At 37.2% G+C, this 23,340-nt stretch overlaps 1 protein-coding gene across 2 annotated transcripts in view; it reads left to right on the top strand.

Annotated features, from left to right (window-relative positions):
* Emc2 (ER membrane protein complex subunit 2) overlaps nt 1–23,340 on the top strand; it is a 42,335-nt gene that overhangs the window by 3,252 nt on the left and 15,743 nt on the right. The window contains exons 2-6 of one of the 2 annotated variants that reach the window (XM_085831802.1): nt 3,768–4,161; nt 10,802–10,915; nt 13,360–13,424; nt 13,781–13,866; nt 15,667–15,724. In XM_085831802.1, the coding sequence (XP_085687928.1) occupies nt 4,104–4,161; nt 10,802–10,915; nt 13,360–13,424; nt 13,781–13,866; nt 15,667–15,724 (381 nt within the window). In that variant the 5' untranslated portion in view covers nt 3,768–4,103. The remainder of the gene's footprint in view (nt 1–3,767; nt 4,162–10,801; nt 10,916–13,359; nt 13,425–13,780; nt 13,867–15,666; nt 15,725–23,340) is intronic. The other variant, XM_021183371.3, reaches the window with a different exon arrangement.

The raw sequence follows: 23,340 nt of genomic DNA, 5'->3' as shown, positions 1-23,340 counted from the left end.
ATATTTTATACATCTGGTATATTTGCCATTACAAATAACTCCCTCTTTGTAATATTTTGATTTTTTTTCTTTTTGTATGTATGTGTGTGTATGTATGTAGATGTCATAAGTTCCTGCCAGGTGTTTGTCTATTGATTTCTACCTAATTTTACAAAACAGTTTTTCCCACTATATCTTGAACTCACTCATTGGCTGGACTGATTGGCCAGTGGGTCTCCAGGATCCACTTCTCTGTGTTTTTATAACTGAGGGAGAGTGTCTCCATGTCCAGGTTTTTGCAGTGGTTCTAGGGATTGGAACTAAGGTCTTTATATCCTTCTGCAGTAAGCCCTGTATCAGGTGAATTGTCTTTCCCCCCTGCCCCTTGTTTTTGTTTCTGAATAGTGATTTCTATGTTTACTTCATTTTTTTCACACTGTTCTTTTGATGGGTTCTCTGCATCCATTTGCTGCCAAGTGCTGGAACACATTAGATTGACTTCGCATCTCACTAGTGCACTGCCATACATAGCTGGAAGAACACTTCTACTGAAGTTTCTATACATTGTAATAACTTACATGTTGCCTTCAAATTTAGTACCCACCCCATCCATTAAGAGCCATGGCAATTTCATTATCACTGATTTGGTGTTCCAAATTTTGGGACTATGAATAATTGTTAGAAGGTATATATTGATTCATATAAGTGAATCTGTAAATGGTCTTTGAGTATTTATATTGGAATGGAGGAAATACAGGGAGAAAGGAGTTTTGTACAAAAGAAACAAGAGTAGGAAGCAGGCTATTTCCTTATTTCTTGAGGTTCAGGTGTCTTAGCACAGTGAGACCTAGTCCTTAGGGAAAAATGAACAGGATAGCCCCTTGGTAACCTCTCCTATTGCTATTACCCTTAGTACAAAGACAGAAGTTAATAGCATACAGAGAGTGATGAGTAGCTTACCTTTGAAGTATACAATAAAATGAGCTTGGATTTGAAGAGCATGCTGCCTTTGGGGAACAGCTTTAACAAGAAGTATACTCAAAGGAGGAATGCTCCCCAATTTTTATTTCTAGCCAGAGATTTTCCCTTATTTTGCTTACTTAAGGTAGCCTAACCTTTCGTACTGCTTTATGTTTACTAGAATGCTTTCTATAAATTACTCGATAGTAGGAGTCCTAAACTCAGACTACATAAATGGGGGCAGCGTATGTATGAATTTGGCTGAAAGACTGTAGCAGTGCTTATGAGGAATTCACAAGGGCTATTAATTTAAATCGACTTAGAAGTAAAAGAAAAGTCCAAACCACAGCACTGTCCAAACCTGGGCTCTCGGTTTTGCTGTATTTAAGTTTCATAAGAGCCTGTTAAAGCTTCTAACCCTGTGTATTTAATAACCAAAGTGGTAGAAATGTTCAGTGATAAGTCCCAAATCACCACTTTCAGGTTGAGGAAGTTGATTTAATACTAGTTCTCCAGCTACATCCCTTGTCATTCTGCTTCTTAGTGCCTAGAGACACGCATCAGCATATTTTCTTTTAATAAAGAAGAACCTGATAGCAAGTATTTCTATCTAAATGTTCTAAATGTCAGCAGCTTTGTGTATTATTTGGCTTGTATTGGCTCTTCCTGTAACATTACAGCACAGAAAACCAACCTCCCTAAACGTAGGTTCTAATAAAAGTTGGCTTGCAAAACAATTGGCTACAAATTTTGGCCATAAGGTGGTAGTTTCTTGACTCAAATTTAAATTTTCTGCTATAAATGCAAAGTGAAGAACAAGCCAGAGATAGTGTAGTTAGAACAAGACTAATAGTGTTTGGGGTTATTATTGAATAGAGGCTGACTGAGGAAGAATCATCAAAGTAGCAACATGCATACAAACGAACAAAAATTTCTGTTTTCAGCACACACAATAATGCTCATACGGTAGCCAAATTATATGACTATTATTTTTTAATCTTCACTTGGTAGATGAGAATGTTGAAATGCAAAGTGATTGTAGAAAATGTCAATGTTGAGATTTGAAGAGCAGATGTTTGAGTATTGCATTTCCAATCTTGATCTGTGTGTGCAGATGAAAATAAGAAAGATGTATGTTCTAAGGTAGATACTTAATTGTACCTTAGCTGTCTGTCTTAATTCAGGTCAATAGACAAATACACTGCAGTGGATGTCTTAAATCATACATTGTCTCCATATGGTTCCAGAGGATAGGAAGTGGAGAGGCAGGTCCTGGCAGATCCAGTGTCTAGCAAGGAATAGACAACTAATGGCATAAAGCAGAGAAGACAGAGCCTTTTACATCTTGTGAGAGCACTGATCGACTGCCTTCCAATGGCCCGTTTGCCACTTAAGGTCTTGGGAGTTTTAGTTTAGTTTTTAATTAACTTGAAAAATCACAAACATTTATCCTGTAATATTGTGTAAAAGGAATCAGATTAAACATGCTTTTAAAATACTTTGGTTTTGGTTTTTATTATTATAAACCGTATAAAATCTTATGAACTAAGATTTTCAGATCTTAGTTCTCCAGACTGGGATTTTTATTTTATTTTATTATTTATTTACTACCTATTTTTGGCCAGTGGTTCTGGGGAAGGCATTCTGGTTCTCTGGGGGAAGAACAAAGGCTGTGCACAGGTTAGACATAAGGGGCTGAATTCATTTTTCTTAAAAACAAAAACAAAAACAAAACAAAACAAACCAACCAACCAACCAAACAAACAAACAAACAAAAAAAACAAAAACAGGAACCCTCTTCTCTTTTGTCATAATTAACACATAAGAGATAACTAATACTCCTCTCTGCTCACTCCTGTGATAAGGATATTGATCCATTCAGTAGGACAGAAGCCATAAGGATCTGATAATACCTTAAAGGTTCAATATGGTTGTATTCAGAATCAAATTTTCAACCCATGAGGCATTTAAACCAAAGTAGAGTTTTTTTTTTTATTAGATATTTTCTTCATTTACATTTCAAGTACTATCTCGAAAGTCCCCTATACCCTCCCCCTGCCCTCCCAACCCACCCACTCCTGCTTCCTGGCCTTGGCATTTCCCTGTACTGGGGCATATGATCTTCACAAGACCAAGGTCCTCTCCTCCCATTGATGGCCAACTAGGCCATCCTCTGCTACATATGCAACTAGAGACACAGTTCTGGGGTGTACTGGTTAGTTCATATTGTTGATCCTCCTAGAGGGTTGTAAACCCCTTTAGCTACTTGGTTACTTTCTCTAGCTCCTTCATTAGGGGCCCTGTGTTCCATGCAATAGATGACTGTGAGCATCCACTTCTGTATTTGCCAGGCACTGGCATAGCCTCTCAAGAGATAGCTATATCAGGGTCCCGTGAGCTAAATCTTGCTGGCATATGCAATAGAGTCTGGGTTTGGTGGTTGTTTATGGGATGGGTCCCCAAGTGGGGCAGTCTCTGGATGGTCCTTTCTTCTGCCTCAGCTCTGAACTTAGTCTCTGTAATTCTCTCCATGGGTATTTTGTTCCCCATTCTAAGAAGGAACTAAGTATCCACACTTTGGTATTTCTTCTTGAGTTTCATGTGTTTTGCAAGTTGTATCTTGGATATTCTAAGTTTCTGGGTTAATACCTACTTATCAGTGACTGTATATCATGTGTGTTCTTTTGTGACTGGTTACCTCACTCAGGATGATATCCTCCAGATCCATCTATTTGCCTAAGAATTTCATAAATTCATTGTTTTTAATTGCTGAGTAGTACTCTATTGTGTAAATGTACCACATTTTTTGTATCCATTCCTCTTTTCAGGGACATCAGGGTTCTTTCCAGCTTCTGGCTATTATAAATAAGGCTGCTATGAACATAGTGGATCATGTGTCCTTATTACAAGTTGGAACATCTTCTGGATATATGCCCAAGAGAGGTATTGCTGGATCTTCCAGTAATACTATGTTCAATTTTCTGAGGAACCTCCATACTGATTTCCAGAGTGGTTTTACCAGCTTGTAATCCCACTAACAATGGAGGAGTGTTCCTTTTTCTCCACAACCTCACCAGCATCTGCTATTACCTGAATTTTTGATCTTAGCCATTCTGACTGGTGTGAGATGGAATCTCAGGGTTGTTTTGATTTGCATTTCCCTGATGATCAAGGATGTTGATCATCTTTTCAGGTGCTTCTCAGCCATTCGTTATTCCTCAGGTGAGAATTCTTTGTTTAGCTCTGTACCCCATTTTTTAATAGGGTTATTTGATTTTCTGGAATCCTTCTTCTTGAGTTCTTTATATATATTGAATATTAGTCCCCTGTCTGATTGAGGATTGGTAAAGATCCTTTCCCAATCTGTTGGTGGCCTTTTTGTTTTATTGACAGTGTCTTTTGCCTTATAGAAGAACCTTTGCAGTTTTATGAGGTCCCATTTGTTGATTCTCGATCTTATATCACAAGCCATTGCTGTTCTGTTCAGAAATTTTTCCCCTGTGCCCATATCTTCGAGGCATTTCCCCACTTTCTCCTCTATAAGTTTCAGTGTCTCTGGTTTTATGTGGAGTTCCTTGATCCACTTAGACTTGAGCATAGTACAAGGAGATAAGAATGGATCAATTCACAGTCTTCTACATGATAACTGCCAGTTGAGCCAGCACCATTTGTTGAAAATGCTGTCTTTTATCCACTGGATGGTTTTAGCTCCCTTGCAGAGATCAAGTGACTATAGGTGTGTGGGTTCATTTCTGTGTCTTCAGTTATATTCCATTGATCTACCTGTCTGTCATTGTACCAGTACCATGCAATTTTCATAACAATTGCTCTGTAGTTACAGCTTGAGGTCAGGCATGGTGATTCCACCAGAGGTTCTTTTATTGTTGAGAATAGGTATTTTTGTTTTTCTTTTTTTTGTTGTTTTTTGTTTTTTGTTTTTTGTTTTTTGTTTTCGAGACAGAGTTTCTCTGTGTAGTCATGGGGGTCCTGTAACTCACTCTGTAGACCAGGCTGGCCTTGAACTCAAAAATTCGCCTGCCTCCGCCTCCCAAGTGTTGGGATTAAAGGTGTGCGCCCTTTGCTATCCTGGGTTTTTTGTTATTCCAGATGAATTTGCAAATTGCCCTTTCTAACTCGGTGAAGAATTGAGTTGGAATTTTGATGGAATATTGAATCTGTAGATTGTTTTCATCAAGATAGCCATTTTGACTATATTAATCCTGCCCATCCATGCATGGGAGATGTTTCCATCTTCTGAGATCTTCGATTTTTTTTCTTCAGAGACTTGAAGTTCCTATCATACAGATCCCTCACTTCTTTAGTTAGAGTTACACAAGGCATTTTATATTATTTGTGACTATGGTGAAGGGTGTTGTTTCCCTAATTTCTTTCTCAGCCTATTTATCATTGTGTAGAAAAAGGCCACGGATTTGTTTGAGTTAACTTTATATCCAGCTACTTCACTGAAGCTGTTTATCAGGTTTAGGAGTTCTCTGATGGAATTTTTAGGGTCACTTATATATACTATCATATCATCTGCAAATAGTAATATTTTGACTTCTTCCTTTCCAATTTGCATCCCCTTGATCTCCTTTTGTTGTCTAATTACTCTGGCTAGGACTTCCAGTGCTATACTTAATAGGTAGGGAGAAATTGGGCAACCTTGTGTAGTCCCTGATTTTAGTGGGGTTGCTTCACGTTTCTCTCCATTTAGTTTGATGCTGGCTACTGGTTTGCTGTATATTGCTTTTATTATGTTAGGTATGGGCCTTGAATTCCTGATCTTTCTAAGACTTTTATTATGAAGGGGTGTTGGATTTTGTCAAATGCTTTCTCAGCATCTAACGAGATGATCATGTGATTTTTGTCTTTGAGTCTGTTTATATAGTGGATTACGTTGATGGATTTCTATATATTAATCTGTCCCTGAATCCTTGGAATGAAGCCTACTTTATCAAGATGGATGATCATTTTGATGTGTTCTTGGATTTGGTTAGTGAGAATTTTACTGAATATTTTTGCATTGATATTCGTAAGGGAAATTGGTCTGAAGTTCTCTTTCTTTGTTGGGTCTTTCTGTGGTTTAGGTATCAGAGTAATTGTGGCTTCATAGAATGAATTGGGCAGAGTACCTTCTGCTTCTATTTTGTGGATTAATTTGAGGAGTATTGGAATTAGGTCTTCTTTGAAGGTTTGATAGAATTCTGTACTGAACCCATCTGGTCCTGGACTTTTTTTTTTGGTTGGGAGACTATTAATGACTGCTTCTATTTCTTTAGGAGATATGGGACTGTTTAGATCATCAATCTGATCCTGATTTAATTTTGGTATCTGGTATCTGTCTAGAAATTTGTCCATATCATCCAGGTTTTCCAGTTTTGTTGAGTATAGCCTGTTGTAGTAGGATCTGATGATGCTTTGGATTTCCTCAGGTTCTGTTCGTATATCTCCCTTTTCATTTCTGATTTTGTTAATTAGAATACTCTCCCTGTGCCCTCTAGTTAGTCTGGCTAAGTGTTTATCTATCTTGTTGATTTTCTCAAAGAACCAGCTCCTGGTTAGGTTGATTCTTTGAATAGTTCTTTTTGTTTCCACTTGGTTGATTTCACCCCTGAGTTTGATTATTTCCTGCCATCTATTCCTCTTGGGTGAATTTGCTTCCTTTTGTTCTAGAGCTTGAAGGTGTGCTGTCAAGCTGCTAGTGTATGCTCTTTCTAGTTTCTGTTTGGAGGCACTCAGAGCTATGAGTTTTCCTCTTAGGACCATTTTCATTGTGTTCCATAAGTTTGGGTATGTTGTGGCTTAATTTTCATTAAACTCTAAAGAGTCTTTACTTTCTTAGTTTCTTCCTTGACCAAGGTATCATTGAGTAGAGTGTTGTTCAGCTTCCACATGAATGTTGGCTTTCTATTATTTGTGTGATTGAAGATCAGCCTTAGTCCACCGTGATCTGATAGGATGAATGGGATAATTTCAATATTTTTGTATCTGTTGAGGCCTGTTTTGTGACCAATTATATGGTCAATTTTGGAAAAGGTACCATGAGGTACTGAGAAGAAGGTATATCCTTTTGTTTTAGGATAAAATGTTGTGTAGATGTCTGTTAAGTCCATTTGTTTCATAACTTCTGTTAGTTTCCATGTGTCTCTGTTTAGTTTCTGTTTCTAGGATCTGACCATTGATGAGAGCTGGGTGTTGAAGTCTCCCACTATTATTGTGTGAGGTGCAATGTGTGCTTTGAGCTTTTACTAAAGTTTCTTTAATGAATGTGGCTGCCCTTGCATTTGGAGCATGGATATTCAGAATTGAGAGTTCATCTTGGAAGATTTTATCTTTGATGAGTATGAAGTGTATGAAGTGCCCCTCCTTGTTTTTTTTTTTGGGGGGGGGTGTTCTTTTTTTGGATAACTTTGGGTTGGAAGACCATTTTATTTGATATTAGAATGGCTACTCCAGCTTGTTTCTTCAGACCATTTGCTTGGAAAATTGTTTTCCAGTCTTTCACTCTGAGGTAGTGTTTGTCTTTTTCCCTGAGGTGGGTTTCCTATAAGCAGCAAAATGTTGGGTCCTGTTTGTGTAGCCAGACTGTTAATCTATGCCTTTTTATTGGGTGATTGAGTCCATTGATATTAAGAGATATTAAGGAAAAGTAATTGTTGCTTCCTATTATTTTGTTAACATTGGAATTGTGTTCTTGTTGCTGTCTTCTTTTAGGTTTGTTGAAGGGTTACTTTCTTGCTTTTTCTAGGGCGTAATTTTTGTCCTTGTGTTGGTGTTTTCCCTTTATTATCCTTTGAACAGCTGGATTCGTGGAAAGATATTGTGTGAATTTGGTTTTGTCATGGAATACTTAGGTTTCTCCATCTATGATATTTGACAGTTTTGCTGGGTATTGCAGCCTGGGCTGGCATTTGTGTTCTCTTAGGGACTGTATAACATCTGTCCAGGATTTTCTGGCTTTCATACTCTGGTGAGATGTCTGTTGTAATTCTAATATGTGTGCCTTTATATGTTACTTGATCTTTTCCCCAACTCCTTTTAATATTCTATCCTCATTTAGTGCATTTGTTGTTCTGATTATTGTGTGTTGGGAAGAATGTCTTTTCTGGTCCAGGCTATTTGGAGTTCTGTAGGCTTCTTTAATGTTCATGGGCATCTCTTTCTTTAGGTTAGGGAAGTTTTCTTCTATAATTTCGTTGAAGATATTTGCTGTCCCTTTGAGTTGAAAATCTTCATTCTCATCTATACCTATTATCCTTAAGTTTGGTCTTCTCATTGTGTCCTGGATTTCCTGGATGTTTTGAGTTAGGATCTTTTTTGCATTTTGCATTTTCTTTGATTGTTGTGCTGATGTTCTCTATGGAATCTTCTGCACCTGAGATTCTCTCTTCCATCTCTTGTATTCTGTTGCTGATGCTTGCATCTATGGTTCCTGATATCTTTCCTAGGGTTTCTATCTCCAGAGTTGTCTCCCTTTGGGTTTTCTTTATTGTTTCAACTTCCCTTTTTAGATCTTGGATGGTTGTATTTCAATTCCATCACCTGTTTGGTTCTGTTTCCCTGTAATTCTTTAAGGGAATTTTGTGTTTCTTCTTTAAGGGCTTCTACCTGTTTAGCAGTGTTTTCCTGTAATTCTCTAAGGGATTTTTGTGCTTCCTATTTAAGGCCTTGTACCTGTTTTGCCGTGTTCTCCTGTATTTCTTTAAGTGAGTTATTAATGTCCTTCTTACAATCTTCTACCTGTATCATGAGATATGATTTTAGATCTGAACCTTGCTTTTCGGGTGTGTTGGGTTATCCAGGACTGATTGTGGTGGGAGTTCTGGGTTCTGATGATTCTGAGTGGTCTTCTTTTCTGTTAGTAACATTCTTATGTTTGTCTTTTGCCATCTGTTAATCTCTGTTGTTATTTGTTATAGCTGTCCCTGGCTGGAGCTTGTTCCTCCTGTGATTCTGTTAGCCTCTGTCAGCACTCTTGGGAGTCCAACTCTCTCCTGAGTGTCAGTGGTGAGAGTACTTTCTGCAGGCAATTTCTCCTCTTGCAAGTAAGGTGCCCAGAGGTCTGGAGCTCAGCTCTGACTCCTGGCTGAAGATGAAGGTCTGCTTAAGGCACCCTGTCCCAGAAGCCATGTTGCTTCTGCTGCCTGTGTGTTCTTCTGTGCAGACTGGTCTCTGAGGGACCCAAGATACAAGATGGCGTTCTCACCTGGTCCCATGGTCAGAGCCCTCTCTGGAGGTCAACCCTCCTCTGGAGGGAAAATGCGCAGAGGTCTAGAGCTCAGTTCTGCCTCCTGGCTGAAGATATAGGCCCAAAAGTGACCCTGTCCCAGAAGCTATCTTGCATCTGCCACTGGTGTGCTCTCCTGTGCAGACTGGTTTCTTAGGGACCCATATACAAGATGGTGTTCTCACCTGGTCCCAAGGTCAGAGCACTTCCTCCACCTCCCCCCTTTTTTTTTATTTGATATTTTCTTTATGTTCATTTCAAATGTTATCCCCATTCCATGTCACCCCTCTGGAAGCCCCCTATCCCATTCCCCCTTCCTTTGCTCCTATGAAGGTGCTCCCCCACACACACACTCCAGCCTTCCTGCCCCTGAATTCCACTACACTGGGACATGGAACCCCCTCAGGCTCAAGGGCCTCTCCTCCCACTGTTGTTGAACAAGGCCATCCTCTGCCACACATACAGCCAGAGCCATGGGTCCCTCCATATGTATTCTTTGGTTGGTGGTCCAGAGCCTCGGAGCTCAGGGGGTTCTGGCCTGTTGATACTGTTGCTCCCTCCCTGGGGCTGCAAACCCCCTCAGCTCCTTCAGTACCTTCTCCAACTCCTCCATTGGGGATCCCCGCACTCAGTCCAATGGTTGGCTGGGAGCATCCACCTCTGTACTTGTCAGGCTCTGGCAGAGCCTCTCAAGAAACAGCCGTATCAGGCTCAAGTCAGCAAGCACTTCTTGGCATCTGAAATAGTGTCTGGGTTTGGCAACTGTATATGAGATGGATCCCCAGGTTGGGCAGTCTCTCTCTGGATGGCCTTTCCTTCAGTCTCTGCTCCACACTTTGTCTCCATATTTCCTTCTGTGAGTATTTTGTTCCCTCTTCTAAGAAGCACTGAAGCATCCATACTTTGGTCTTCTTTCTTCTTGAGCTTCATATGGTCTGTGAATTGTATCTTGGGTATTCCAAACTTTTGGGCTAATAACTACTTATCAGTGAGTGCATACCATGTGTGTTCTTTTGTGACTGGATAGAGTTTTTTAGTTCAGAATTTCCTGCTGAATTGTAATTTGCAGAGTTGGTCTAATGCAGCTAACAATGCAATTGATCTTACTGGCATTCATGTTGTCTCCTAAGTTCAATCAAAGATTTCCTTTGTTATTGTTTTCTTGTTTACTTCCTTGCATGGCAATTTAGTTAAGGAAATGTGAGGTGAATATCCCTTTGTTGTTGATAGCTCAGTATTATGAAAATTATTGAGCAATATTATAGCCCTAAGTAAATTGCAAGAATATATTGAATATTTTGAGTTACCTGTATGTAATTGTATGCTTTTTTAAAATTATTATTTAAAAAATGATCTCTGGCCTTTTAACAAACCCTACAAAGTAGTCTATATTACCCCCTCACCCCTCCAATTAAGGCCTACAGTAGCCCAAAGTGATAGAGGGCATTGTAACAGACCCATGGCATGATGTTCTCTACATTTAAAGATGGTTGTGATATCACAGATTTTCCTACACATTAGAGTTCATTTCCTTATGTAAATAGTTGATTTCATTTATTCAGTATTTTGACATCCATCATATGTTCATATATGTGTATGTGTAAAGAAATTGACTATTACTTTTTTTTTTTTTAGAAATGCGAGATAAAATGAGAAAATGGCGAGAAGAAAACTCAAGAAATAGTGAACAAATTATGGAAGTTGGAGAAGAATTAATTAATGATTATGCTTCTAAGCTTGGGGATGACAGTAAGTTTTCAGTAATTTATGTAGGCTCAGCATGTCATATTTATGATTATTCTTTTTAATATATCTTTATTAACATTTTTCTTACAAGTTAGTTACATCATTCTGTTGCAGGAGATATAATGAATGGTACTTTAGTTTAAGGAGGATTTATAGTTGTTGGTAGTTGTATCAGTTAACTTTTCTATTACTGTGATACGGTAACATGACTGTGACAGCTAATAGAAAGAAAAGTCTGAGCTGGCCAGTTTTATGTCAGCTTGAAACCGGCTAGAGTCTTTATGGAAGAAGGCTCTCAACTGAGAAAATGTTCCTACCAGATTGTCCTGTGGGCAAGCCCCTGTACATTTTCTGGACTGATGATGTGTATGGGAGGGCCCAGTTCACTGTGGGCGGGGCTACTTCTGGGCTGGTGATCATAGGTTATAAAAGAAGGCAGGCTGAGCTAGCCAATAAGCAGTGCTCCTCCATTGCCTCTGCCTTTGTTCCTGCTCTGACCTTCTTGGATGATAAATTTAAAGCTGTAAGAGGATATAAACCCTTCTTCACCAGATTGCTTTTAGCCATGGTCTTTATCTAGCTACAACAGCTTATTTGGATTTATGGTTCTAGGCTACAGTTCGTAATGGTGGCAGGAGCAGGAAGTGGAAGACTCACTTCTTGGACAATAATCATGAAGCAGACAGAGGCTTTGAAGCCTCAAATCCTGCCCCAGACATGGACTTGTCTAGCAAGGCCACATCTCTTAGACCTCCCCAGACAACTAGGGACCAAGTCTTCAAGTGCCAGAGACTGTGGAGGAGTCTTACTGAAATCACTGCAGTAGTAAAACCATTAAACAAGCATTGTTTGAAAGGCTCACAAAGCTGATAAATGTTTGGTCAATGTATATTTCAGAATGATATTCTAATCTGGTCAAAATGTATTTCATGGAGAATTTTAGAATTTAGTATATATTTAATTTAGAAGATTTTAGAAGATTTTATGTTGCTGAATATGCATAAAGATGTATTCTTAAGTCTAAACTTAAGAATTTTTTATTTTATTTTTTTATTAGATATTTTCTTTATTTACATTTCAAATGTTATCCCCTTTCCTGGTTTCCCGTCCGAAAACCCCTATACCCTCCCCTGCTCACCAACCCACCCACTCCTGCTTCTTGGCCCTGGCATTCCCTTATACTGGGGCATAGAACCTTTATAGGACCAAGAGCCTTCCCGCCCATTGATGACCAAATAGGCCATCCTTTTCTACATATGCAGCTTGAGCCATGAGTCCCATCACGTGTTTTCTTGGTTGATGGTTTAGTCCCAGGGAGCTCTGAGAGTATGGGTTAGTTCATATTGTTGTTCCTCCTATGGGCTGCAAACCCCTTCAGCTCCTTAGGTACTTTTTCTAGCTCCTTCATTGGGGACTTTGTGTTCTGTTCAATGGATGATTGTGAGCATCTACCTCTGTATTTGTCAGGGTCTGGCAGAGCCTCTCAGGAGACAGCTATATCAGGCTCCTGTCAACAAGCTTTTGTTGGCTTCCACAGTGGTGTCTGGGTTTGGTGGTTGTTTATGGGATAGATCCCCAAGTGGGGCAGTCTCTGGATGGTCTTCAGTCTCTGCTCCACACTTTGTTTCTGTAACTCCTTCCATGGTTATTTTGTTCCCCCTCCTAAGAAGGATCAAAGTATCCACACTTTGGTCTTCCTTCTTCTTGAGTTTCATGTGGTTTATGAATTGTATCTTGGGTATTCTGAACTTTGGGGCTAATATCTACTTATCAGTGAGTGTATATCATGTGTGTTCTTTTGTGATTGGGTTACCTCATTCAAGATGATATCCTCCAGTTCATCCATTTGCCTAAGAATTTCATAAATTCATTCTTTTTAATAGCTGAGTAGTACTCCATTGTGTAAATGTACCACATTTTCTGTATCCATTTCACTGTTTTGGGACATCCGGTTGTTTCCAGCTTCTGGGTATTATAAATATGGCTGCTATGAACATAGTGGAGCATGTGTCCTTATTACATGTTGGGGCATCTTCTAGGTATATGCCCAGGAGTGGTATTGTTGGATCCTTTGGTAGTATTATGTCCAGTTTTTTGAGGAACTGCCAAACTGATTTCCAGAGTGGTAATATCAGCTTGCAATCTCACCAGCAATGGAGGAGTGTTCTTTATTTCTAAAAATAATTTTAAAATAAATAAAGTAAATAATAAATAAAAATAAAATAATATTAAAACAAATATAAATAGAATAAATAAAAATAAAATAATTCTAAAAATAAAGTAATTAAAAATAAATTCTAAATATATTTTATTTCCAATAATGGTATAATTACTAATTTTGAGCAACAAATAATATCTTTAAAATATTTTAGAGTAGAGGAATTTATTAATTCTGTTTGGGAAATTTGTATATTAAATTCAGGTTTTTTTTCATCTCATACCTCTAGTTTGGATCATATATGAGCAGGTCATGATTGCAGCCCTAGACTATGGTCGGGATGACTTGGCATTGGTAAGTACTTTAACTGTATTTTACTCTGTATTTGTTTTATGAGTTATAAATTAGGAAGTAGTTAAGGTTTGCTGTGGGGCATGTACTGAGTACTTTCTGTAGCAAGTTTTGAATGCTTTTCTAAGTATGAGACTAGCCTTGAAACTCAGTTGTGGGATGCTTGGCTAGCTTGTACAAGGTTTTGGATTTACTCTCTAGCATCATGAACACAAATTAAATGAATAAAATACCCATACCAATAAAATATTAAGTGAAACTCTCATTAGAAACTCATTAGACCATTTTTAATGGATTATTTTGAAGATGTAATGGTGGTTGCTCAAGTCGTTATTTTGTTTAACCCATTATGTTTTTAGTTTTGTCTTCAGGAATTAAGAAGACAATTCCCTGGTAGTCACAGAGTTAAGCGGTTAACAGGCATGCGATTTGAAGCTATGGAAAGGTAAACATATCTAGTGAACAATGTAATCCTACCTGCAGATGCAGAAGCTGTGTCCATAGTACATCACCGATGCAGAAGGGCTTTGTGCTCTTGAGCTCTGTTTGACATCAGAGTGCTTCTTAGTACAAATCCCACCCATACTTCTAGGAAGCAGCATTTGGCATGAAGTATAATTCCTCTGCCACTTCTGGCTAATGAAATTAGGTCATGCTTTATTAGAAGAACTGAGTTTTTATTCCAATTCTAGCATTTTCTAGTTTTTGATTTGACAAATCAATATTGTCTTCTCAGCTTTATTCCTCTAAAAAAAGGGAATTGTTAATTCCTGTACTTTGAGGGAAACATACACATGCATAGACTCTCAGAGTACATGGAATGCTTGGTCATCATTTAGACCACACGTTTTTAACCTTTTAGAAAAAGAAATCTGTTTTGAAAAATACATTTAGCCTAGAAATCTAGAGAAGAGATGGTTTGTTTCAATTGAATCGCAGGCGGGGACCCATTTAGACCCTTGTTGAAATATTTGAAGCACATCTGTAGGGAAGTCTAGGAGAATTAAGAGTTCATTGTGGCTACAGTATAAGGTGAGATGGAGTTTTGGGCTAGGATTGAAGCTAGAGATAAGAGGCAGTTAAAGGTTATGAACCACTAATATGCCCAGTAAGTGGGTATCTACTAAAAAATATGAACAAAGCACTTTAGGTTATTAAAAAATGACAACACATGTATTTATCTGTAAAAACATTCTATTTGATTATAGTCTATTGAAGAACAGTTTTTGAGCCTCTTATACTATTGTTATGAATGATAGCAGAACATAGAGGATGGGTAAAAATAAATAAGAAATAGAAAATAGACAATAGCATTGCAGAAGTAAAGGAAAATATAACAATGACTTGGCTTTCTGTCTTTTATGCTGAGTTGCTTTCAATATAAGAAAACAAAAAAGACAAAAATAAGAAATAGTAGGTTTTGGTATTATCATGGATATCAAACTGAATATGAGCAATTTGAATTCCTGAGAGAAGTGCCCATGGGAGACTACGATTACCCTTTAGATTTGTCTACCTGCATCTGTGGGCAGTGTATGTCATCACTGTAACAGACAGTGAGAAATGCCAACTAGTGTTACCTGGGTTGCCAGGAGTTTTGAATGTGTTCGTGCTGTTTGGCATTTTAAAGTCCCCATCCTAGGGTTTTCCTGATCATTAGACACAGAGAAGTGAGTGTTGGTCCATATGTTTATAACTCTCATCTGTTTTGCATCTTGTCAACTTTCTCCATTGAGCCTGACTATGTGTGCATATAGCACTCATGTTCATTCTGTCTGGTAAAGCCAGTGTGTCTGCAGTATTGAAGTTGCTGTTGTTTTTAAGTCTTTTCTCTTTATTTCCAAGATGTAGCTGATGGCCTCTTTTCTACCTTCAGTTTTTGTCATGTATTGTGTTTCTGTGTTCTCCTCTGTAGTTTATGACTTTAATGCCACAGTCTCAAAACTCAAAACAAAAACAAAAAACAAAAATGAACAAACAAACAAACAAAAACCCTATTTTTTAGCTTTGGTTTTTAGTTTTTACCATTGTATGTACATGAAATTAGTGGGTTTTGTGGAAGGTTTTTCTGTATATACTTTATGATTTTTGTTTTCTTAAAAAGTAGGCTAAATATTCTTTTATCATTAAATGAAGGTAAGGAGACTTGCTTAGCAGTTATGAATGAGTTAAAGCCCTACTTAGTATTTTTCTGTACCGTGACATCTAAGGTAATGTTACTTGATATATCTTTCTTTTTAAATAGATATGATGATGCTATACAACTGTATGATCGGATTTTGCAAGAAGATCCAACTAACACTGTAAGTTTGTCCGTTGCCCTGCAGGTGACTTCATGATTAATGTAAAGATAAAATGAATTATTTGAGGAAATACTCAACAGCTATTGATGGAACCAGACTGTTTCTGTTTCTTTTCTATAGATTAGGTGAGCCACTTTTACTTTAAAGACATTTGCTGCTCCCTAGTAAGATTTGACTTTTGTTTTATTTTAAAAATAAGTTAGTTAAAACTTAGTGGCGGGGAGCAGAATATGCTTACACAAAACCCCAGCAAGGCTCTGTTTCTATAATGTTATGAAGCTTAGGATGTACCATTTAGTATGTACAAATACTTTTTGGTTGTCATAATTAAAAAGGAAAGAAGTCATCAGTGATTGTTATATGGCAGTAGTACATCTATGTCATTTTTTATTTAATACTTGAATTAAAAATCAAAGTAATATAATTGTTTAAAATTTCCCAGTTGTCTTTTTTTTCCCAATTTTTTATTAGGTATTCTCTTCATTTACATTTCCAATGCTATCCCAAAAGTCCCCTATATCCTCCCCCCACCCTGCTCTCCTACCTACTCACTCCCACTTCTTGGCCCTGGCGTTCCCCTGTACTGAAGCATATAAAGTTTGCAAGACCAAGGGGCCTCTCTTTCCAGTGATGGCTGACTAGGCCATCTTCTGCTACATATGCAGATAGAGACATGAGTTCTGGGGGGTACTGGTTAGTTTATATTGTTGTTCCACCTATAGGGTTGCAGACCCCTTAAGTTCCTTGGGTACTTTCTCTAGCTCCTCCATAGGGGGCCCTGTGTACCATCCAATAGCTGACTGTGAGCATCCACTTTTGTATTTGCCAGGCACTGGCATAGCCTCACAAGAGACAGCTATATCAGGGTCCTTTCAGCAAAATCTTGCTAGTGTATGCAATGGTGTCAGCGTTTGGAGGTTGATTATGGGATGGATCCCAGGGTGGGGCAGTCTCTAAATTCCCAGTTGTCCTTTTAAATGTGGAAATATTTAATTTAATATACTGACATCATAACTTGCCTCTCTGTCTTTGACTAAATGGAAAGTTTCAGAGGACTTTTAGATAATACTCATATTTATGCCTTTTTATATTTCCATGTACAGATGTAACTGCAGCAAGAAAATATTTTTTAGAATAAAAAATGTTTTAAAAATTGATTTATTTTTATGGGTATGGGTGTTTTGCTCACATGTAAATCTGTACCCAGTTGGTGTTTAGTGCCTGTGGAGGCTAGAAGAGAATATCAGATTGCTTAGTATTAGAGTTATAGATGGTTGTGAGCCACCTGTGGTGCTCTGGAATTCAACCTGGCTCCTCTGGTAGAGTAACCACTACTGTTAATGGCTGAGACATCTCTCTAGCCTTTACTTTTGGAATTTTTAAACAAACATCAAGTTTTCTTTTTATAAAAAAATGTTATGTTTATATAAGATAAATTAAGAAAATGTTTTTCTATTTGGCAAATATATCTTTAAAAATCACTCTTTAAAAATCACATGATATATTTTTAAAGATTTTATGTTAGATCTAAAAATGTTTAATTGAACAATGGTATCTATTCAGCTTACAGGATTGATGATGTTAACATTGGAAACAAGTAGTACATAATTTAACAATAAATATTGGAAAGTAATTATCATACAATAATTATACAGTTGAATAAATGTATTCCTAAAGCACATAGTAGAGACATTGATCATAAACTTCCTTCCTGCTTTCCCCTTTGCCATTAGGTAATGATACAGAGTGTTACAGCAGCTGACATGAATATGCTAGATTTCTAACTTTAGTGTTATCTTAGGGAAATTTCCAATTTTGCTTTGCTTATTTGTTTGTTGTTTATTGTTATTGTAGTTATTGGAATAGAAAGGTTTCATTACTCCACGATGGTTCTCAGAATCTAGAAAGTGGAGGTAAAAGTTCAGATCGTGACAAGCACACCTGTTACAAAAAAACAAAATGAGAATAACAACTATTAGTTTGTCTAGATACTATTACTATAAAGAGAGTAAAAATTGGTTTTTTAAATAATTTTCTAATCTTAACTATCTTAATAGGTAATCATTTGTTTTAGAAAAAGTTAATTTTAAAAAGGACTGGAGAGAGTCTCAGTGGTAAGAGCACTGGCTGCTCTTCCAGAGAACCCAGGTTGAATTCCTAGCACCATGGAGTGGCTCCTGACAACAGTCTGTAACTCCAGTTCTTGTGGGTCTGATGCTTTCTTCTGGCTTCTGCAGGCACCAGACATACACGATACACAGACATGATGGCATCCAGACAAAACACCCATACACATAAAATAACATAAATTATAAAGGACCACTTTTCTATTGCTAAAGTACTTGTACAAGTACTTAACTGATTTAAGAATTTACTGGCTTCCTTTGCCATTTAGCCATATATTGAAAAGGAGGAAAATTTAGTTTATGATTTTCCTATGCTTTTCAGATATAAGCTAATATGACTGGTAAATAATTTGTTTTGTGGAATAAAACATGTTACTTCTGCATTAGTTTAAGTGGGAATAATTTTAATAAATTACTTCACTTAAAGGCAAGGACTGAGGATGTAGCTTAATGATAAAATACCTGTGAAGTCTGGTTTTCATCTCCAAGACCACATACAAGGAAGAGTTGGTAGTTTATAATTTAATATGACTTTATCTTTGTCTTGCTTTTCATTATTTTATGGATTTTTTTTGGTGGTTTTTAAGACTGGTGAAAAGAGAAATCCACCTTATTTCTTTCAGAGTATGGATGAGGTGACAGTAGATAGATCCCATTAGTTAGACCTGTTGAGCAAGGTGACTGCATTCAGGTTTCTCGAATCAGATCTTCCCAAGCTCCTCCTTTCCCAGATATCTCTTGAGTATTTCTCATGACACAGCAATAAAACCCAGCTCTGTTCTTTTTAGGAATCAGTATACTAGGCATCAATGGAGAGTACATAAAGCCATTCAAGATTTAAGATTAACATATCTAGTAGAAGACCTCACTTTAGTATTAAACAATTGAGTTGCTGTGTTGAAGGCATCACTTTTATAAAGCAAATTTTAAGGCATAACCTCAGAGGTGAAAGCCCTGCATTGTCTAATACTTATCTGACCCTTTTGTCTTGTGATTCTATGTTCAATGAAGAAATGGATCTGTACATCCAGTTTTAAAGACTCACCTCATTCACACACATTCATTATTCCTTCAAAAACATGGAGTGTTTGCTCTTGGTGCTGGACAGAGGGCGCATTAGATACAGTGTTGCCTTGTCTTTGTCTCTCAAGAGGCTTTATTACATGACAACTATCTTTTGAACCTTGAAATGGATTGATTCAATTTGATTCTTTTGTGATGTCCTATATGAGTTCTGCCTCTCAAAGGCTGTAAAGAATGAATGTGGCTTAAGTGAAACAAAGACAGTGACTTGGAGAAAGATATTAAATCCCAAGTGGATGGTGTAAGGCTTCACATTGTTAAGTGTAAGATTTCCTTAGGGAAGGGAAGAATATGTTTAAAATTAAGTTTCAGACTTTTGAGAAGTAGTAGTCAAAAGGAATATTACCTAATTTTTATTTTTTAAAGTATTGGATACTCAAAAAACTATAACTAGAAAAAAATGATACATGAGAAAAAATATTATACCCCTGAGCTCAAGTCCTCCTCCCTTTAGGATGAGATCCGCTCATTACTCCATGATTTACTGATTAAGTTTGCTTTCAGAAATGGTTTTTTGTTGTTATTGTTGATTTTAAAATCACAGACAAGATGCATACATGTGAATGTCTCCATATGCATGCATGCATACGTGCGCACATGTGTGTTTGTCATTGATTAAATACTTTAAGGTTTATATTGGAACTGTTGTTTCTGTGCCTTTGAAATTCAGAGTTTGGAGAGTTGGAAATTGTGTTTTACTGGGTGGGATATGGTAATCCTTTAATTCATTTCTAGAGGTTTTTTCTCTGCATGTAATCTATTCTTAAAAGATGTGTCATGTCTTCCACAAAATTTGTTATGGCTTAGCTCAATCATGTATAAGTTTTTAGAAGATATATAACTAATTTGATGGAGATTTATTTATGATCTTAAAATTTAAAGCAGTGTGTGTGTCTGTGTGTTTGTCTGTGTGTGTATCTGTGTCTGTGTATGTATATGTGTTGTTTGCTTGTTTTCGACAGGTTCTCTATGTAACTGTCCTAGTTAGGGTTATCATTGCTGTAATGAAACACCATGTAACTTAGGGAGGTAAGAGTTCATTTGATTTGTACTTCTATATTACTGTCATCATTGGAGGGAGTCAGGATAGGACTCAAATAAAGTAGGACCTGAAGGCAAGAGCTGATGCAGAGGCCATGAAGGAGTGCTGCTCACTGTCTTGATCCTTATGACTCCTTCAGCCATCTTTCTTACAGAATCCAGAACCACCAGCCCAGGAGTGACCACACATACAATAGTCTGGGACCTTCCCATCAATCACTAATTAAGAAAATGCCCTTATAGGCTTACCTATAGCCAGATCTTACGGAGGCATTCTATCAATTGAGGCTGCCTCCGTTTTGATGACTTGCTTATGTCAAGTTGACATAAAACTTATAAGCACAGTAAAATAGGCTAACCTGGAGATCACTTTTGGCCCCGAGTGGCCTTGGAACTTCAGTCTTTCTGCGTCAGCTTCCCAGGTTTGGGGAGTATACACATGTGAAGTTGTGCCTATAAATAGCTTCCACATTATCTGAACTGGAAAAATCTTATAGAAACATTTCTGTTCACATCCTATTTATCTCCTAGGCTGGCTTTCCTGTGTTTACTTCCCCTTTTATTATTTGAAAACTTATATGAGAATATCCTATGTGCCCTAATGAGGATGCAAAAGTATGTATATTATATTTGCTAAGCAGATTTAGCCTAGATGAGTCAATTCTCTGAAACCAGGTATTAGATATTATTTATTTGGTTCCTGACGGAAAACAAGACAAAACACAGAATTAGATACAGGATGTATTATTAGCCACTTTATTCATTTTTGAGCAGTAGAATGAATTGTTTGTGGTCTGTTGTATTTTTAGTTGAATTGTTTCCACTGTTGTACATAGTTTCTTCAGAACTATTCTTGTATTTAATAATGTAGCCCAATTGTTAATTCAGAATATTGATTTAGGTTACGGAATACATAATCGGAGTTAGTTCAGGCTAAAATTCTTTTTTTTTTTGTTTTTTTGTTTTTTTGTTTTTTTTGTTGTTGTTTTTTGTTTTTTGGTTTTTTTTTTTATTATTTTTTATTACGTATTTTCCTCAATTACATTTCCAATGCTATCCCAAAAGTCCCTCATACCCCCCTCCCACTTCCCTACCCACCCATTCCCATTCTTTTGGCCCTGGCATTCCCCTGTATTGGGGCATATAAAGTTCTTAAAGGGGTGTGTGTGTGTGTGTGTGTGTGTGTGTGTACTTAAGTATAGGTCCCTGCAGAGTTCCGATGCATCAGATCACTTTAGCTGTAGTTACAGGTGGTTGTGAGCCACTGGATGTGGGAGCTGGGAACTGAACTCAAGTCTTCTTGAAAAGCAACAATTACTCTTAAGTATTGAGTCATCTTTTCAGCTCCTGAAATTCTACTTTTTATCAGTTCAAAAATGTAGGTGTTAGAATTGATTGAAAGGCGATATTACTTATTTAATGTGTTCTGGTTTTGCTAATTCTGTCATAAGTCGGGCATATATATTTAGAAGAATAGTTTGTTATATTTTCTACCCACCTTAGAGTAATGTTGTAACTTCCTACTAAACAAAGGTGTGATGAGTGCCTACAGATGAGCTACGGAGACTGAAGGGGAAATGTTTTGTTTCTTGAATATTTGCTATGTGTCCTCATGGAGATGAACATTTATGTGTCTTCTGATAATTATCACTGTAATCCTATGATTTTTGTCAGATGTTACTATACTTATGAAGGAACCAAAACAACATAAGAAAGTTAAGAGACCTCAGCAGCATCATGCAGTCAGTAAGTCACAGATTCTGGAACTGTTTGAGTTCAGAGGCAGCACATGACCATAATGGAGAAAGCTGTGGCAATGAAGAGAGCTGGGATTCCACTTTGTCCTCTTCACAAAAAATTCCATTTTGTAAATGTCATTCAACTATATTGTAATTGGTACTATAGAGTATATAGGAAGGCAAACCACTTGCTTTTATTTTATCCCCTCCTATGTCCCGAGTCTATATAGTTTCTAGTGAATTTTATACTAGTGAAGTCATAATAGGAAAAATACCCCCCTTCCATTTTTTATATACATTTTTTTTCTTTTTTTTTTTTGTTTTTTTTGGGATAGGGTTTCTCTGTATAGCCCTGGCTGTCCTGGAACTCACTTTGTAGACCAGGGCTGGCCTTGAATTCAGAAATCCGCCTGCCTCTGCCTTCCGAGTGCTGGGATTAAAGGCGTGCGCCACCACCTCCCGGCTATATACATTTTTATGTGTTCTGATTAAAATCCAAAGAAACCTGTGAGTTAGATTTTGTCAGTTGTAATTGTTCTGAGTAAGTGTCCCCAGAACAAGACGCTGCTGGAAAGCAGACTGAAAGTGTACAGGAGCTTTAAGCTTTGCTGTGGAAGTTGAGACTGGCTTTTGTTTATATAAAATGAAGAGATTTAATTATCACTGCTCATTCTCAGGTTCTTTCCAGTTGTAACATATATGAGACAGCTGCTTTCTGTCTTCCCTGTGTATCTGCATGCTCTCTCAGTGTCCAGCGCTGTTCAGTGGGAATGAGCTCATTGTCATGTGAGCCTCAGTTTCCCTCTTTCTCTATCTGTGAAACACTGTGATTACAATTGACTGAGGATTTCATATATGATATTCTCTACATAAAATTTAGAGGCAATGGCAAGGCTTCAAGACTTGAATACTTTTCCTTTGTGATTCTACAGCAAAAGAGTATGTTTTGAAGTTCTATTTTTTATAATAGAGATTTTAATCCAGATATTGAAATCACTTAGAAGATATAGAACGAAATTTAAGACTTCAGTTGACTCCTGCCAAGATTTATCCAAATAAAACATTTGAGAAATGAAATTTCAGAAAATGGTTATGTATTTCTGGATGAGATAAGGCACAAGCAATACATACAAAAAGATGGTGGATGAACATTTTAGACTACAAATGTGTGTTTGAGTGCTAATACTGCCTTCTGTACACCATCTTTTGGTTCTCTGCATGGCTGTGGTTTGTTTCTTTTTCTTTTTTTCTTTTTTTTTTTGCAAACAGCTGATATAATTTTATTCAGTACTAAGAATTACAGATTTTGTGACAACATATAAATAAATTTCTATTACAAAAAATTGATACTCTGAATTAAGAGCATATAACAAAATATTTTTTGATTCACAAGCTGAAAGGCATGTGCTTTGTTTAGGGGTGAATTTTGATTCATAATTTACATTTATAGTGATGATTGTTATAATCAGGTATAGAGTCATTTAGTCATTTCTAAGTTCCATCTGTTAAAATATGCTCTTAGGCACAGTACTCTGGATGCTGGTGAGGGTTATTAGTTTGAAGTCAACCTGGGCTACATAGAATCTGCTTCAAATACAGACAGACACACAGGCACAGACAGATAGAC

Source organism: Mus caroli, unplaced genomic scaffold (assembly GCF_978045245.1).
Source record: "Mus caroli unplaced genomic scaffold, Mus_caroli_1 scaffold_16, whole genome shotgun sequence".
Classification (NCBI taxonomy): Eukaryota; Metazoa; Chordata; class Mammalia; order Rodentia; family Muridae; genus Mus; species Mus caroli.
The sequence above is the reverse complement of the archived record's forward strand: the minus strand, read 5'-3'. Positions and strand labels throughout refer to the sequence as shown.